The sequence below is a fragment of the Nerophis lumbriciformis genome, linkage group LG15, assembly GCF_033978685.3.
Source record: "Nerophis lumbriciformis linkage group LG15, RoL_Nlum_v2.1, whole genome shotgun sequence".
In the NCBI taxonomy this organism is placed as follows: domain Eukaryota; kingdom Metazoa; phylum Chordata; class Actinopteri; order Syngnathiformes; family Syngnathidae; genus Nerophis; species Nerophis lumbriciformis.
In genome coordinates, this window is record NC_084562.2 from 38,353,790 (window position 1) to 38,373,254 (window position 19,465).

At 40.3% G+C, this 19,465-nt stretch overlaps 1 protein-coding gene across 3 annotated transcripts in view; it reads right to left on the reverse strand.

The window, feature by feature from the left end:
- LOC133616101 (SH3 and multiple ankyrin repeat domains protein 2-like) overlaps positions 1-19,465 on the reverse strand; it is a 471,816-nt gene that overhangs the window by 238,892 nt on the left and 213,459 nt on the right. For all 3 annotated transcript variants that reach the window (XM_061975200.2, XM_061975199.2, XM_061975202.1), the window contains exon 7: positions 17,326-17,450. In XM_061975200.2, coding sequence (XP_061831184.1) covers positions 17,326-17,450 — 125 coding nt within the window. The remainder of the gene's footprint in view (positions 1-17,325; positions 17,451-19,465) is intronic.

Here is a 19,465-nt window from a genome sequence, read left to right on the forward strand (position 1 = left end):
TGCGCCAGCAGGAAGACAGTTCAATTCACCCCAGGATGACAAGCCAGTTTTGAGCTGTGCACCCAAGGCAGCACCTTGGGATGGAGCTCAGGGGCGACAAATAGCCAACCGGCAGGAGAGGTGGCCAGAGCTGGGAAGCTGCTGAGCGCCTTCTCGACCTCCTTCTTGATGTCCTATTGTAGACCTCCAAGGATCCGAGACTGTGGAACAATAGTATCTGGGGGTGTGTAGTCTGCCATGGGGGAATGCATTATAGACAGGGCGTCAGGCTTGCCGTTCTTAGAGCCGGGGCGGAATGTCAGAGTATAGTTGAATCTGGAGAGGATTAGAGCCCGTGCCTGTCTGGTTCAGTATCTGGGCAGCGCGCAAGTAAGCCAGGTTTTTATGGTCCGTGAATATGGTAAATGGTTGTTCCGAGCCCTCCTGCAGAGCTAATATGACAGCTAGTAGTTGATTGCCTATGTCAAACAACATTTCTGCCGGAGTCAGACGGCGGAAGAAGAAGGAGCAGGGGTGCAGTTCGCCACTTGTGGAATCGCGCTGAGAAGAGGGCCCCATTGCCAAAATCAGTTGCGTCGACAATTCAACAAAAAAAGGAGAGACAGGATCAGGATGGGCAAGGATAGGAGCAGTGGTAAAAATATATTTTAGGTAGAGAAATGCCTTGTCAGCTTCTGGAGTCCCTCTAAATGGGATCTTAGCTTTGTGAGGAGCTGAGCATCTCAGCTGTAATTGCGAATAAATCGCCAATAAAAATGATCAAAACCTAAGAATCTTTGCAGAAGCTTTCTAGATATAGGAACAGGCTAGTTGACCGCGGCCTGGATCTTGGCCAGATCGCATTTAAGCTGACCCTGCTCCAGAATGTACCCCAAAAAAGAGATGGATGACGCATGGAATTTGTATTTCTTGGCTTTGACAAATAGGTTATTGTCGAGCAATCTTTGGAGGAAAAGACGTACTTGCTGAGAATGTTCCTCCAACATGTCATCGAAACAAAGCAACCCAACATGTCATGAAGCATATCGTTAATCAAAGACTGGAACACGGCGGGAGCATTAGTCAGACCAAAAGGCATCACCATCCATCCATCTATCCATTTTCTTCCGCTTATCCGAGGTCGGGTCATGGGGGCAGCAGCCTAAGCAGAAAAGCCCAGACTTTCCTCTCCCCAGCCACTTTGTTAAGCTCCTCCCGGGGGATCCCGAGGCATTTCCAGGCCAGCCGGGAGACATGGTCTTCCCAACGTATCCTGGGTCTTCCCCGTGACCGCCACAGTCAGACAGTCCGATACCCCATACTCTCTGAGCACTCCCCACAGGACTTCCCGGGGGACACGGTCAAATGCCTTCTCCAAGTCCACAAAACATATGTAGACCGGTTGGGAAAACTCCCATGCACCCTCAAGGAGAGAGTATAGATCTGGTCTACCGTTCCACGACCAGGACGAAAACCACACTGTTCCTCCTGAATCCAAGGTTTGACTATCCGGCTTAGACTCCTCTCCAGTACACCTGAATAGACCTTACCGGGAAGGCTGAAGAGTGTAATCCACGATAGTTGGAACACACCCTCCGGTTCCTCTTCTTAAAGAGAGGAACCACCACCCTGGTCACCGCCCCCGATGTCCACGCGATGCTGCATAGTCTGTCAACCAAGACAGCCCCACAGCATCCAGAGCCTTAAGGAACTGCGGGCGGATCTCATCCACCCCCGAGGCCTTGTCACCGAGGAGCTTTTTAACTACCTCGGCAACCTCAGCCCCAGAAAAAGAGGAGCCCACCACAGATTCCCCAGGCACTGCTTCCTCATAGGAAGACGTGTTGGTGGGATTGAGGAGGTCTTCGAAGTATTCCCTCCACCGATCCTGATCTCATTCCTAAAAATATTGAAGCAAACTAATTATCTATCCACACTGGTAGCTGTTTACAATTTTCATTCTTTGTGAGTTTGCGTCCCTGTGATTGGCATTCAACAATTGTTGGTTACACATTACTGATGGATGTGATAGTTGAAATTCATTGAACTGCTTTGACCGAACAACATTACATTGTGCTTTTTTGGAGGTTCTTGTTTAAACTAATACAACTTTTTTATTGTGCAGGTAATTGTCCGTGATCGGATTTGTCATTAATATGGACACGGATGCTGATGATTCCGGGACTGCTCCAAATTAATCTCTGTGCTCACCTTCATGTTCATCCAGGATCCCTTGGATCTCCTATTTAATTCAATCAGAGCATCAGGTAGGTTCAATGTTTTAACTGTATTAAATTCTGGAAACAATTGTGTGTCTATAAGTCTTAGATGTAACTTGGTATTGTCTCTGTTTTCCATGTAAAAACTGGAAAAACAATCCAACCGCACACGAGTTGCAGGCCTTTTCCACCGTCTGATGTTTTGCTTTGGTGTCTCACAAAGTGAGACGAGCAGTGTGGCAGCTCAAGATAACAGTGCCCCTCTCAGCAGTAAATATGTTCTTTACTAAAACTGCAGAAAAAAACAACCATCTCCATTTGCCAACCTTTCCGCCATTGTGTCTGACCACAGTTAACTTCCCACTCGGGTTGCTGGTCTGGTGGAAAATGCTCTGGTCTAAATAGCAGGATCTGTAGTCTGGCAGAGACTACAGAAACTGTCCTGTGATGGTGCTGTGTAGCGTAGTCATTTGAGGTCAAGGTAAGTGTTGCCATAAAAGAGGGTTCATACTTTTTAATTTCCTATCACGGTTATTATTATCGCGGTAATTTTAAATGTGCTCAAAATTTTCAAAAACTACTTATACTGAAATCCTTGAACAAAATGTTTTGTTTTTTTCAAACACACACATTCAAAATGTATATATCTACCTCAAGTAGAAAGCTGAATATGCATATGAAAGCAACACAAGCATTATGAACAAAGTAATATGGCAGAAACAAAATAATACTATAAATAAACAAAAATAAATGTAAAAAATTTGCACGATGGCATCTTATGGATATAAGACGTAACTGCACTTTTTGTCCATATAGATAAAAATAGTGTTAATATATGAGGTAAAGTTATACATCTGCGATGAGGTGGCGACTTGTCCAGGGTGTACCCCGCCTATCGTCCGAATGCAGCTGAGATAGGCTCCAGTGACCCCACGCGACCCCCCCCAAAAAAAGGGAAAAGCGGTAGAAAATGGATGAATGGAAGTCTTATACATAGGACTGCACAATTATGGACAAAATAATCATCAAGATTATTTTTTAGCAATATTGAAAAACATTGTTGGGGTGTGAATGCGACGCCATCATGTAATTTGTAATATCTAATAAAAATGCTCTACATTCTGGATCTATAAATTTAAAGACAAATATTTATATTTTTGTTCATTAATAGTATCAGCGTGTCAGATTTTTTACAACATGATGCCTTTATCTCAAGTTTTACATTTTCATAGAGAGAGGTATTTTTTAAGTTATGTACATTTACATGTACTAATGTGTGTATATGTACAAGCTGTAGCAGGACAGCTGCATTGAGAGTTTGAGTAGAAATATGTCATGTAGGAATTTTACACCATAAAACATTAACAAAATGCTATGTCACATGAAGGATTTTTAAAGTATTTAATTTGTGGAATGAAAAAAAACAGGTGATGTATAAAAAACATGGTGTTTACTTTTTGATATCAATATGAAACACAAGGCAGTTTGGCTAATGACGATAAAGTCAAATAAACAAGCTTTGTTCTTCAACAACAACCATGTACTTCAGTGCAACAGTTTGGCCAACAAAAATAAAGAGGAGTGTTACCTCACATTTAAGACACAATCTTTGTGCCTCCCGGACAACTCAGCCAGCGTTCAATTCGATCAGATGACAAAACATGTTAGCTAGTATTGATGTTATTGGAACACTAACAAAGTTAGCAGTTAAATAAAGGACGAGTGAACATCCCAGTAAACAAACTACAAACTTTATAAACATGTTGTGACAACGCCTGCTGCATGCTAGCTAACTCTCAGTCCCAGCAGCTGGGGGAAGGACGCCAGCTGCACGGTCAAAATGAAACTGCAATATCAAATATTGTTCTCCTTCTTGACCCTTAATCGCACACCGAGACTCCACAGAAGTAGAAGCGATTGAAACGAAGCAATCAGCTCCGTTAGCTCAGAGGGAACATTTTCAAAACAAAGTCCATGGAGTTGCCGCCATGTTTCCCGAGCCGAACGGCTCAAGTGCGCATGCGCATACTCTGCGGCGCTTAAGTATTCAGGAAGTAAGGAGTTGCCTAAAATGCATTACTAAATGACGGCTTTTCGGTAAATCAAAATTTAAACGGGGTTACGAACCCTCTGGAATTTTACCGCTGTCTATTATTATACTGTTTATCGTTGCATCCCTACTCTATTAACAAGTAAAAAGTCAAGGGCGGCCACAGCATTTTGTTGCCGTAAATGTTAGTCAATTTTTAAGGCATTGCAGCAAATGACAAGGGCGGTCGCGGCAAATGCCGCAGTTAAAATTCGAGCCCTGGACAGCTACAACTTTTTAGCCCTGAAAAACAATGGCAGCCGAATGATTCCATCACAGGGCATAGGGAAGGTTTGATTCCTGTTTGTTTTTTAATCTTTGTATATTAAATTAGTTATTTTCTTATTTTCTTTGTTTTGTTAAATTTGTTTTAGCATTGTTTTGAGCGCTTTATAAATTAATTTATTATTATAAGATGATGATGTGTATATGTATTATTTTTATATATATATTATATATATATATATATATATATATATATACATACATATTTTATATATATATATATATATATATATATATATATATATATATATATATATATATATATATATATATATATATATATATGTATATATATATATATATATATATATATATATATATGTATATATATACATATATATCGAGAGAGAGAGAGTACCACTACAACATATTTTATGAAGAAAGGTTAGAGTAAGTTATAAAAAGCATATGTTATATGGTATAAAAATAGAAAAGTGTACAGTATATGTGTTTAAAGTGTTAATCTGAATATTGTTTTATGTTTGATCCCACTGTGAATATTAAAATACAAGAATTCATTTTAACTGTATCATAGCTAGATGTAGGGCAGCACGGTGGTAGAGGGGTTAGTGCATCTGCCTCCCAATACGAAGGTCCTGAGTAGTCTTGGGTTCAATCCCGGGCTCGGGATCTTTCTGTGTGGAGTTTGCATGTTCTCCCCGTGACTGCGTGGGTTCCCTCCGGGTACTCCGGCTTCCTCCCACCTCCAAAGACATGCACCTGGGGATAAGTTGATTGGCAACACTAAATTGGCCCTAGTGTGTGAATGTGAGTGTGAAAGTTGTCTGTCTATCTGTGTTGGCCCTGCGATGAGGTGGCGACTTGTCCAGGGTGTACCCCGCCTTCCGCCCGATTGTAGCTGAGATAGGCTCCAGCGCCCCCCGCGACCCCAAAAGGGAATAAGCGGTAGAAAATGGATGGATGGATAGCTAGATGTATGAAGTTTGCATACATTTTTTTTTTTTTTTAAGTGTTAAAATCAGTTCAGTATTGAGAAAGTTATGATGGATTAAATGTGCTGACACTTCATTGATTCTGTCATTAGATGGAGATGTATACAGGTTCAAGATGGCAGCCCTACGACTCGTCAGCGCCAATAGGCAGTAGCGGTTGATGCGGCATCTTTACCGTATTTTTCGGAGTATAAGTCGCACCGGAGTATAAGTCGCACCTGCAGAAAATGCATAATAAAAAAGGAAAAAAACATATATAAGTCGCACTGGAGCCCGGCCAAACTATGAAAAAAACTTCGACTTATAGTCAGAAAAATACGGTATATAAGATATATGGCCTCCACTGCAGCACACACACACTTGCTGTTTCTTTAATAACTAGAGATGTCCGATAATATCAGCAGGCCAATATTATCGGGGATAAATGCTTTAAAATGTAATATCGGAAATTATCGGTATCGGTTTCAAAAAGTAAAATTAATGACTTTTTAAAACGCTGCTGTACGGAGCGGTACATATCCTGTAAAACAAAGACGTAAGGAGAGGTACAGAGCAGTTGCGTCTCCCCTCTCCCACACACAACACAGGAGTTGACGACTGCAGCATGAGAGGTTTACTGGCGACGCTTGATGACCTCATCAAACCGCCGCGAGCACAGCATAACAACAACAAGAGTGTGTTGTTGCCGGTGCTGTAGCCGTGGATAACAAGCGAGCTCGCTCGGTGACTGACTAACGACACCATGTCTATGGTTTGGGACTATTTTAAAGTGTGTGTGACGCAAAAAAACTTGCAAATTGCGATGACTGCAAAAAGTTGTTTATGCGAGGAGGAACCAAGACGTCTTCCTTTAATACGAGCAAGTTGATCTCCCTCCTCTTCAAGAATCATAAAGAGATACAAGATGCATACAAGCGGAAGATGGATGGAAAGCAATCACCGAAAAAAAGTAGTACCACACAGTTGTCGCTTAAAGACTCCGCCGAGAAAAAACTAAAATACAACAAAAAACACCCCAAGGCGAAAGCCCACGTTGTGGTCAGGGACAACGCACGCAGTATGGCAAAAACTACGGTGGAGTTTGGTGTGGCTAGTCTGCCCTGCATGGCGCACACTTTGCAGCTTGCAATAAACGGAGGTACCCTGTCTCAACGCAGCACTTCAGAAGCTCTGGCTGACTGGTAGGTCACGTCAAGCACTTGCAGCACATTTTTGTTACTCATACGAATACGTTAGGGCAGGGCAGATTGAGCCCAGTTTATAATTTCCTGTTATACAGTATACCAGGCAGTCTTGCACTAATGGAGGACTATGTTATTGTTTACTTTATTACTCTAGTATACTCTGGACTGAAGCTGTGTGCCTTCATTGTTTTTGTAGCTGTTGTTTTGAGGCATGTTTAAAAAAAGAAAAAAAGAATGCGCTTTGTGATAGTCAAAGTATAGTATTTCCCATAGTTGTAGTCAGTGTTGGGTTAGTTACTGAAAAGCAGTAACTAGTTACAGTTACTAGTTACTTCATTTCAAAAGTAACTCAGTTACTAACTCAGTTACTTACACCAAAAAGTAATGCGTTACTGTGAAAAGTAACTATTTAGTTACTTCTTTTTTCCCCCTTTTTTTAAAGCTCCAATTAATGCCCTTTTAGCCTTCATTTCAGTACTGTTATTGCACTGGAGAATAATACAATGTGTTGATCAACTTGACATGCATTTGCATCACTCAACTCTGCTAAGCCATGTGGTCTACATACAACACACAAAGACAAAGATATGTTACAAAGGCCAATTTGTTTCTGGCCAGAACAAATTGACAAAACTATTTTAAATAGCTGCAACATAAAATACATAAGTAACAAACAGCATAATAACAGCACAGCTGTAAAGCAAGAAAGGCACACACTACATACACAAAGTCTAACCAGGCATTTTCTTCCTCAAGTAATTCTTATACAAAATCATGTCTGAAACCCAGAACACTACACATTTCCCCAGTTTTAGTTTAGAGATAAGGAAAGATTGACCTGGCCCACTAGCATCCCTCTTTATGTTTGTGAACTTTATAGTCTATACATTTAGAGTGATGTGATAATCAAACACTCTAGAAGTCTAGAATGAAAGAGTATATAAGAGAATTGACAGCAACGTTCCCTCTCAGGAGCGCGCATGTGCAATTGCGCACTGCTCAAGCGTCCTCTGCGCACGGCAAATCTATGCCATGCACAAAATCAAATAAAAAAATAAACGCATAACAATTTTCGACACGACACGGACACGACAGAGAAAACCGTTTTCGTCATCATTGTTCAAATATTGTAACGTCTGTCGAGACGCTTTGAGGACATGAATTCCATCCATCACTTTCCTGAGCAAAACTCTTTACTGTCGGCCATAAACACATCACCAAAACATTAGTAAAAAAAATGATATCTAGCAAAACTGGTCATTTTCTGCAGTACAAACCAGACCAAAAGCAACTTTGTTATATCAACAGCAGCCGCTCGCTCTCTCACGTGCGCCAACACTTGCACATATGGCACTTAGCCAGTGATGCGTTTACAGCCACACAAAAAGTCGGACAACTCCAACACCACACATAAAGTGTCATTCCAGGTCGTTACACTATGATTTACCAATTAAATGTGTGCTTATTCTAGTGTTATTTATTAGGAATCTTAATTTATAAATATTAATCATTAAATGCTGTTAGTATATTAAATAAATACTAATAAAAATATTTTTTTTACAAACAGGAAGTTGCAGGAATGTACACATGATCCCCTGCTTACATCTCATTGTGCAACATGTGAATGTTTTAATGGGAACTAAATGCAATGTCTGAAAGGGGTACAAATTATTTCCAAAGCAGGACCTCCACCCAGACAAACAATACAAGTACACAGTTCATGAAAAACAATATTTTTTGTTATTGTCATTATAAGTGGGCCTAAACACTTATATTAGAAATGGAAATGACTGCTGTCATTTGATTATAATAATAAGAGAATGTTGTCTGTCTATCTGTGTTGGCCCTGTGATGAGGTGGGGACTTGTCCAGGGTGTACCCTGCCTTCCGCCCGAATGCAGCTGAGATAGGCTCCAGCGACCCCGAAAGGGACAAGCGGTAGAAAATGGATGGATGGATGGAGATGTAAGTTGTTATTTAGTGAGGTTTGGGACAGGTGTGCTGCTGGTGTAGCCACAGTGGGCACGTGTGATGTTGCTCACATGGGCTCCACTCAATGCTCAGGGACTTTTTGCATTTGCTCACACACATCAACAATTAGAGGGAACATTGATTGACAGAGTGTGTACCTTCAGCGGTGAATGGTGGTGGTGGTGGAGGTGAAGTGGCATCAGAGTCTCTGTCTCTCTTTACTAGCTTCGTCGAAGCATGTTGCTATGTAGCTTGTTTCAGCAGATTTGAATTGCTGTTTTGGGCAGTAGATGGGATCTTTGATCCAAAGCACAATTTACATTTAACTAAAATGTTATTTTCTTTGTGCTCGACAAAAGAAAAGTAGTGAAAATATCTCCATGTTAGCAAACTCGACTTCTGGCTCCGCCATGATCAGACACGCCCCCCCCCTCTCCACACTCACACGCACACACACCCACACAGAGCGCATATGTCTCTCTCTCTTCTCCGGCTTGACACAAGAAGAATCAGAACGATGACAGAGCAGCGCTCCGATAAAACACACTTTATACTACATAAAAAGTAACGTAAAATAACGCAGTAACGCATCATGTAGTAATGGTAACTGAGTTACTGAATATAAAAAAATAACGCGTTAGATTACTAGTTACCGCCGAAACTAACGGCGTTACAGTAACGTGTTACTTTGTAACGCGTTAGTCCCAACACTGGTTGTAGTGGGTATCAGGATTATCTCAGGGAGAGCATGTCCCAAATTCCAAGCTGCAGTTTTGAGGCATGTTAAAAAAAAAAAAGCACTTTGTGACTTCAATAATAAATATGGCAGTGCCATGTTGGCACTTTTTTCCATAACTTGAGTTGAAGTTGTTCTCTTTTTTTGGAAAAACCTTGTTTCATTGTTTAATGCATCCAGCAGGGCATCACAACAAAATTAGGCATAATAATGTGTTAATTCCACGACCAAATATATATGAGTATCGGTTGATATCGGAATCGGTAATTAAGAGTTGGACAACATCGGAAAATCGGATATCGGCAAAAAAGCCATTATCGGACATCTCTATTAATAACTTTTGTTTGGCCAGGACGCAAAGGACGCGAGGCTCAACAATTCTGATTGGCGAACATGCCTGTCACACAAATGCCAGGCGGACTAAAACAAAAACAAAAACCTCCGCCTCTTGCAGTTATTTATTGCAGTAATTAAAACCTCAATGTCGATTAAATTTCAAATAATGTTGCAGCCTTAATTGAGAACCTGATAATATTTATTTCTTATCCTACAAACCACTCAATGAGTTGCTGGCACCAGCACCTCCAGGCCACCTAGCTGAATACTTGTGTATTGTTTTCTCACGCCCACCGGACATCTTATCATACACCTGCCCCACTAGAAAAAGTACTAGTGTAATGATTATATAACTTTAAGTGATATCTGTATTTTATGTATGCAAGCATGTTTTAGCACAACCTATAGGGCGTCACACACGGCATTTACACTCACAAAAAAATAAGGCTCCCACCACAGAACACACTTTTACAACATGATAAAGCCGTGAAATGTTAGATTCTAACAGGAACTACTCAGGGACAAAAAAAAGCTTTCTGTGTAAATACAAAACTTAATGTTACACCTGATATACCTTTAATAACGCAAGCACATGATGAAACTATGTTTACTACATGCCCTCTGCGTAGATCAGTGGTTCTCAATTATTTTCTGTCACGTTCCTTGGACAAATTTTTTTTTCACAAACTCCCTGAATTGAAATCCTAATGAGAGCTTGACAATATTCATTAATGTATTTATATCCCTATTACCAGTAAACTGAAGGGTTATTATTTACATTTGGTCATATTTGCCTTTTGATTAATTCGAGGAGTGCTGCCACAAAATAACACTAATACTGAATGAAGGTCCCTTGCCTCGCAGGCCCCCTGACAACATGTCCCAGCCCCTCCGGAGATCCGCCCTACTACAAACCCCAAAACCAGGGAAGTTGGCACGTTGTGTAAATCGTAAATAAAAACAGAATACAATGATTTGCAAATCCTTGTCAACCTATATTCAATTGAATAGACTGCAAAGACAAGATACTTAATGTTCGAACTGAAAAACTTTGTTGTTTTTTGCCAATATTAGCTCATTTGGAATTTGATGCCTGCAACATATTTAAAAAAGCTGGCACAGGTGACAAAAAAGACTGAGGAAGTTGAGGAATGCTCATCAAACACTTAATTGTAACATCCCACAGGTGAACAGGCTAATTGGGAACAGGTGTGTGTCATGGTTGGGTATAAAAGCAGCTTCCATGAAATGCTCAGTCATTCACAAACAAGGATGGGGCGAGGGTCACCACTTTGTGAACAAATGCGTGAGCAAATTGTCCAACAGTTTAAGAACAACATTTCTCAACGAGCTATTGCAAGGAATTTAGGGATTTCACCATCGACGGTCCGTAATATCATCAAAAGGTTCAGAGAATCTGGAGAAATCACTGCAAGTAAGCGATGATATTACGGACCTTCGATCCCTCAGGCGGTACTGCATCAAAAAGCAACATCAGTGTTTAAAGGATATTACCACATGGGCTCAGGAACACTTCAGAAAACCACTGTCAGTAACTACAGTTTGTCGCTACATCTGTAAGTGCAAGTTAAAACTCTACTATGCAAATTGAAAGCCATTTATCAACAACACTCAGACACGCCGCCAGCTTCGCTGGGCCCGAGCTCATCTAAGATGGACTGATGCAAAGTGGAAAAGTGTTCTGTGGTCTGACGAGTCCACATTTCAAATTGTTTTTGGAAACTGTGGACGTCGTGTCCTACTGTCAAAGCGCTTTGAGTACCTTGAAGGTAGAAAAGCGCTATACAAGTATAACCCATTTATCATTTATCATTATCCGGATTGTTATAGGCGCAAAGTTCAAAAGCCAGCATCTGTGATGGTATGGGGGTGTATTAGTGCCCAAGGCATGGGTAACTTACACATCTATAAAGGCATCCAGGGGCGTCACTAGCTTTTAAGGACAGGGGGGCTTAGCCCCCAGGAGATGTACAGGATGCGAGCGAACGTAGCGCACGAGCACAAAACTTCACAAACAGCTAACAAAGACTTAGAAATTATTCATTGTTATTATTATTATTTTTTTTTTAAATGCACGGGACCAAATGAAATGCTCCCCGGGACGATGGCTTTTAACCATTTTTTTTCGTTTTCTTTTTATGTATTTATTCATTTTACATTTTATATTAAATGTCTTGGTTTTTCCTCCCTCTGAAAATCCTATGAAATGTTTAACAAGCCATCCTATAATAATACAACAGCTATTAATGTAACAATACAATAAAACAAATATATTTAATGGTGTTTTTTTTCCATTATTTTAACAATAGGCTAATGTATATTACTTTATATAGATTCTACAAGAAACACAAAACTTAAAAACTAAATTGTTTACAATTGCAGACACAAGATTTCGTGCAGCTTCACTCATTGTAAAGGAAGACGGAAGTCCATGCAGGAGAAAAATGACTACAAAGATGGTGTCTGGGTTTGTCTTATATATATATATATATATATATATATATATATATATATATATACATACATATTAAGTCTTTCATACATATACATATGTATATATATATATATATATATATATATATATATATATATATGAAAGACTTAAAGGTATACTAGAGCAGTGGTCCCCAACCAGGGGCGCCGCTAGGGATTTTGGGCCCCATGAAAATAATCTTTACAGGGCCCCCAACACAGTGTCATTATTTTTTCTGTATTATAATTTCATCATCATTAGGGGCCTCTCTGGGCCCCCCTCCATCATGGGCCCCTAGAATCCGTCTCCTTTAACCCCCCTTTTCGGCGCCCCTGTCCCCAACCACCGGGCCGCGGCCCGGTACAAGAAATTAAAAAAATATATATATATTTTTTTGTTTTATTAAATCAACATAAAAAACACAATATATATATTATATATCAATATAGATCAATACAGTCTGCAGGGATACAGTCCGTAAGCACACATGATTGTATTTCTTTCTGAAAAAAAAAAAGTTAATAATGACAGGTTATATGATTATTTATAATGAATATGTTGGCATGTATTTGTAAAAAAAAAAATATATATAAAAAAAATATATATAACACCAAATTATTTAGGAGGGCTTAAGAATATTTTAGGGGGGCTTGAGCCCCCCTAAAATAGGCCTAACAATGCCAATGAAGGCACCATTGATGCTGAAAGGTACATACAGGTTTTGGAGCAACATATGTTGCCACCCAAGCAACGTTATAATGGGACCCCTGCTTATTTCAGCAAGACAATGCCAAGCCACGTGTTACAACAGCGTGGCTTCATATTAAAAGACTCTGGGTACTAGACTGGCCTGCCTGTAGTCCAGACCTTTTCCCCATTAAAAATGTGTGGCGCAATATGATGCCTAAAAAACCACAACAGAGACTGTTGAACAACTTAAGCTGTACATCAAGCAAGAATGGGAAAGCATTCCACCTGAGAAGCTTAAAAAATGTGTCTCCTCAGTTCCCAAACGTTTACTGAGTGTTGTTAAAAGGAAAGGCCATGTAACACAGTGGTAAAAATGCCCCTGTGCCAACTTTTTTGCAATGTGGTGCTGCCATTAAATTCTAAGTTCATGATTATTTGCCCAAAAAATTAAGTTTCTCAGTTCCAACATTAAATATCTTGTCTTTGCAGTATATTCAATTGAATACAATGATTTGCAAATCATTGTATTCTGTTTTTATTTACTAATTACACAATGTGCCAACTTAACTGGTTTTGGGGTTTGTATTTGAGAAGCAATGGGTTACCTATATGTTTTGTTTGCTGTGCTTGTGTAAAGCCTTGTTGTTAGCACTTTGGCTACCCCTGTGGTAAATTTTAAATGTGCTTTATAAATAAAGTTGATTTGATTTGATTTGATTTATTGACATTTTTCAAAGAGGTGATAAAATGTAAATGTGGTATACAGTCTATGCTAGGAGGTTGGTGTGATACGACAGTGACATGTGATGCCGTAAAGAGAGTTTTTTCTGTGACTGTGACAATGTTCGATACTCTTGTTAAACAATGCCACGGTGTCAAATGATAACGTTCATGCATTTAGGAGTGAGTTTGCACAAAGTTATAGAAGCCTCTGACCGCAGTGTCTGTATAATACAGTGTGACATAACAGTGTCGTGGATATACGTATTTGGGTATTTCTAGTTTGTGCTGTCGGGCACCTCTATTTCCCTCAGCTTCGGGCTGTGAAAATGGTATGGCTGCAGCCCCTGGTGCTATTCCCGCTGCCCTGAGGTCTATGAAGTATATTTTTTTATTTGCCCACAACATTTTGCGTCAAGATGGGTCAATACGAAATTACAAAATGATAAAATACACACCATTGCAACATTGTGACTTGGTTTGAGGAAACAAAAGAGAAGGTAGGATACAAAATGTATTTAATCTAATCGTGGCATATGTATAATAACACCAACGTGACATGTGGTGACATAAATGGTCGTAAAAGCAGCTTTTACCTCCAGGTGCACCTAATGTTGTGACTGGCAAATCTATATACTGTTATACTTTATTTTCGACCGTGTCATAAAAAAATCCGGTGATGGTCGTCTTCGAGATATATTTAACAATGTACATTTTCAACAGATAAATTATGACTCGTCCACAAACAGTTTGCAGACATACGCAGAAAATGGCTTGTAAATTGTGAACCACCAAAATCTACGCAAACGAGCCTCAATTTGTTGGCACGGCTGCTCTACCGGCCGAGCCACGCTTCCCCGTCTGAACTGGTCACCAATCAATCGTAGGGCACACAGACAAACAACTATTCACACTCATATTCACACATATGAACAATTTTACGTCTAAAGGTTATACATTTATTTTAATGAGTGAAACAAGTATGTATTTCTTTTTCCAACCTTAAAGAAGTTTGAGCCCACAGACGGGTTGTATCCTCATGAGGCGCACAAATTTGTTCTGGCCCTTATGTGGGAAGCTTGATGAAAAAGAGACTGCTGTTGACATAACCACAGCTATTTTAGCTGCGTGTGAGAAATGCGTTGGGGTGAGTGACGTACTCGGAGATCCTGTTTTTATTGCACAGAAATAAATCTCATCATAATCGTATTTTACACTTTGAAACATCCTAATTGTCGGTGACAGACGTGAAGTCATCTTTTCAGACGTAATTTCACCTCATTGACACAAATGGATGAGGACATGCTGATTCTAGAGGTCCAAAATTAAAGAATAATATATAGGCAAATACCAGGCAGCTATGGATATGGGGGCCTGTGTCAAATACCAGCTGACACGGGGACCGGGAAAGCAGGGGAATGGTTGTTGAGACATGCTCACCAGAAATTATGTTACTGCTGTATAGTTGGTTGCTACAAAAAATTAAGTTGTTTATAAAGGCAAAACTGTTGTCGGTCTTAACGTTCAGCACCTCTTATTATTGCAGGACCATGTTTATCCGCTTCTGCTACTCTGGAAGGACAGGCTACACTGTTTGTGGTTCCTTTTATTACAATATCCCTGATCACGTGATTACGCATGGATTCGCAAGATCTCGTAAAAGCCTGCGCTATTTCTGTGCAAGACGTAGTCGCAACAAAATGGCTGTGAGCATTGCCGGACTGTGGATAGGACTGACGCCGTTCTGCAGCAGTTTTGTATCCAGTGGAAATCCGCAGTGACTGTTTCTTCAGAGTGTGCCATTTTGTGGTAGGTTTTATTTACGTGCTGAAGCCCTCCTCCAGGCCAAATCCCATTCGACTGCCTCTCCACCCCGTCAGCCATGTTGTAGTTTAACGCTTCCATATCAGGTATACTGACGAATAGAACTTACTATATGCTACTAGTTATTCAAAATTGCAAAAGCGGAAGATTTAGCTTGCATTTGCATGTACGAGCCAGTCTGCCCCACAACAAGAGGATAGATAAAAAGAAGAAACTTATTTACTACAATTTTGAACTACAACTGATCAAAAATGGCATACTCTTCAGGTTAACCTCTCCCAAGTATTGAGATATCTGCAAATATGGCAAAATATAGCCCAATCGTCTCAAATTTCAAACAGCTTGTTTGGAAAGAGACATATGTGTTCTGTTAAAGCAGCACTAAGTAAGTTTTCAACCTTCATAAAATATTTTCATTACTTTTGGGATGATACATGGACTTACAACTAGTTGAATGACACCTATGTCATGGCCTGAGGGTGTCTGTATCGCTCTCACTGGCACTTAGTGACTTTGAGGAGGGAGGCAGGTACCCTGCCACACAAAAAACTACAAATGTGCTGACTTGCTTTACAGCATACGACACGCCCCCTTTACCATTTGTTAAAAAGACAGAGGTGGATGCGAACACCTATGTGCAACTACTGGTATCATGGCAGAAGCTCCAAAACAACCAAAGAAACAACGTTTTGTCTGAGTAGACAAAAAAATTTTAACGGAGCTTACCCAGATAAAAGGACAGGTAGGATCAACATTGACCCGGCTTTCACTCGCTGGCGTGAGTTCAAAGACGAGGGATTTCAGACTAATGCTGCCTTGGTTGTGTTCCTGCTAAACTAGTAAGTGACTTTCGATGCTCAAATCAAAATGATAATGCTAAAGTTAGTTATCGGAAATTTGCGTGGTATCAATAAATAACTACCAGCGTGACAGTTCCACACTACTTCCATCAAAAAAACTCTACCGCCCATCTTTCTTTGCTTCGGACCTGCAACCGCCCCGATACAATCTTGGTAGTAGTGTCATGTTTGCAGCACAATCCAAGATCAGTTGTTGATAGTGTCTGCTATTTAATATCAGCATAGCCATTAGAGATGTAATATTTGTGACAATAGAACAGCGGACTTCATGTCAGTTTGACGCTATATGGGCGAGTCCTGATGGGAAACTTGGTCTTCTTCTGGCAAAACAATACCACTTTGGTCAACTGGTGCCGCCAAAATCAACCAAAACTGAAAGTTCTTAATATTTCTGCCACACCTCCATCGTATGGATACAAATTTTAGGGAGCAGTAGGGATCCAAAACACACAAAAACAGGTGCCAACAGGTAAGAAAAGTTGTCCTTAACATAATATGACCCCTTTAACATTGGCACAAGGCTAGTACTGCATGTTGTTGCAAGTTGTTTCTTCCATGTAAAGCTAGCACACGCACACCAGCCTCAATATCACAAAATAAAGCTGACAAGTTTAAAGAGTAATTCATTTGACGACTATCTTTTGGTATGCTCTAAAGAGTCTTCTTAAGTTGATGAAATGCTATCCCAGTCAAAAGAAGTAGCATTTAGCATTTGCACTCACTTCAAGCAAGCTAAGCAATATTTTTTCAACAAGGTCTAAAAGGCTTTAAGAAAACTCACCCACATGAAAACACAGTAGGATGCAACTTTCTCAACTATTGTCGGAATAACATTTTATATTACTAAAGATACACATTTCAAGAAGACACCAAATGTTTCATTAGACTACAACAAAATGTTTTTTGAATACAACATATTTAATTGTGCCACTGGATGTTTTGCAAAGCAGCTGAAGCTACAGGACAACCGAGCGGCAACTCTTACCTCGATGAGAAAGTCCCCTGTCCTGAGCCCCGCCTGCCAAGCCACGCCTCCCTCATCCACTGACTCCAGATACTGCAGAGCCGGGAAGGCCGGGGTGGGAGTAAACTCCTCAATGGGCGTATCCGCTTTATAGCAACAGGAAGAAAAAGGCAAATGTTACATGCAAATAATAAAACAGTTTAAATTGAAAACTAGTAACATTTTTAATGGCAAAATTGTGTCATTATGTTAAATAATCAAAATGGTAAATGGGTATTTATAGCGCTTTTCTACCTTTTTAAGGAACTCAAAGCGCTTTGACACTATTTCCACATTCACCCATTCACACACACATTCACACACTGATGGCGGGAGCTGCCATGCAAGGCGCTAACCAGGGCCCATCAGGAGCAAGGGTGAAGTGTCTTGCTCAAGGACACAACAGATGTGACTAGGATGGTCGAAGGTGGGGATTGAACCAGGAACACTCAGGTTGCTGGCACAGCCACTCTCCCAACTGCGTTACGCCGTCTCCTTATTAGTTGGAGATACTGGATTTTCATTGGACAGCAAGAGCTGTGAACTCCAGAGAACTGCACTGTATTAAACTGTGAGCTGTTTCTGAAATTTTAATAAGCTATTAGCTGCTTAAGAGTCAACATATTAGACACAGCTGTCTGTATAACGCTCTGAAGTTTCACATCACTGCAAACAATAATAAATATATTGTTCACACCACTCTGGTAATGTACAAACCCCGTTTCCATATGAGTTGGGAAATTGTGTTAGATGTAAATATAAACGGAATACAATGATTTGCAAATCCTTTTCAACCCATATTCAATTGAATGCACTACAAAGACAAGATATTTGATGTTCAAACTCAAACTTTATTTTTTTTTTGCAAATAATACTTAACTTAGAATTTCATGGCTGCAACAGGTGCCAAAGTAGTTGGGAAAGGGCATGTTCACCACTGTGTTACATGGCCTTTCCTTTTAACAACACGAAGTAAACAGTTGGGAACTGAGGAGACACATTTTTTAAGCTTCTCAGGTGGAATTCTTTCCCATTCTTGCTTCATGTACAGCTTAAGTTGTTCAACAGTCCGTGGGTCTCCGTTGTGGTATTTTAGGCTTCATAATGCGCCACACATTTTCAATTGGAGACAGGTCTGGACTACAGGCAGGCCAGTCTAGTACCCGCACTCTTTTACTATGAAGCCACATTGATGTAACACGTGGCTTGGCTTGCTGAAATAAGCAGGGGCGTCCATGGTAACGTTGCTTGGATGGCAACATATGTTGCTCCAAAACCTGTATGTACCTTTCAGCATTAATGGCGCCTTCACAAATGTGTAAGATACCTATGTCTTGGGCACTAATACACCCCCATACCATCACACATGCTGCCTTTTCAACTTTGCGCCTATAACAATCTGGATGGTTCTTTTCCTCTTTGGTCCGGAGGACACGACGTCCAGTTTCCAAAAACAATTTGAAATGTGGACTCGTCAGACCACAGAACACTTTTCCACTTTGTATCAGTCCATCTTAGATGAGCTCAGGCCCAGCGAAGCCGACGGCGTTTCTGGATGTTGTTGATAAATGGCTTTCGCCTTGCATAGGAGAGTTTTAACTTGCACTTACAGATGTAGCGACCAACTGTAGTTACTGACAGTGGGTTTCTGAAGTGTTCCTGAGCCCATGTGGTGATATCCTTTACACACTGTTGTCGCTTGTTGATGCAGTACAGCCTGAGGGATCGAAGGTCACGGGCTTAGCTGCTTACGTGCAGTGATTTCTCCAGATTCTCTGAACCCTTTGATGATATTACAGAACGTAGATGGTGAAATCCCTAAATTCCTTGCAATAGCTGGTTGAGAAAGGTTTTTCTTAAACTGTTCAACAATTTGCTCATGCATTTGTTGACAAGTGGTGACCCTCGCCCCATCTTTGTTTGTGAATGACTGAGCATTTCATGGAATCTACTTTTATACCCAATCATGGCACCCACCTGTTCCCAATTTGCCTGTTCACCTGTGGGATGTTCCAAATACGTGTTTGATGAGCATTACTCAACTTTATCAGTATTTATTGCCACCTTTCCCAACTTCCTTGTCACGTGTTGCTGGCATCAAATTCTAAAGTTAATGTTTATT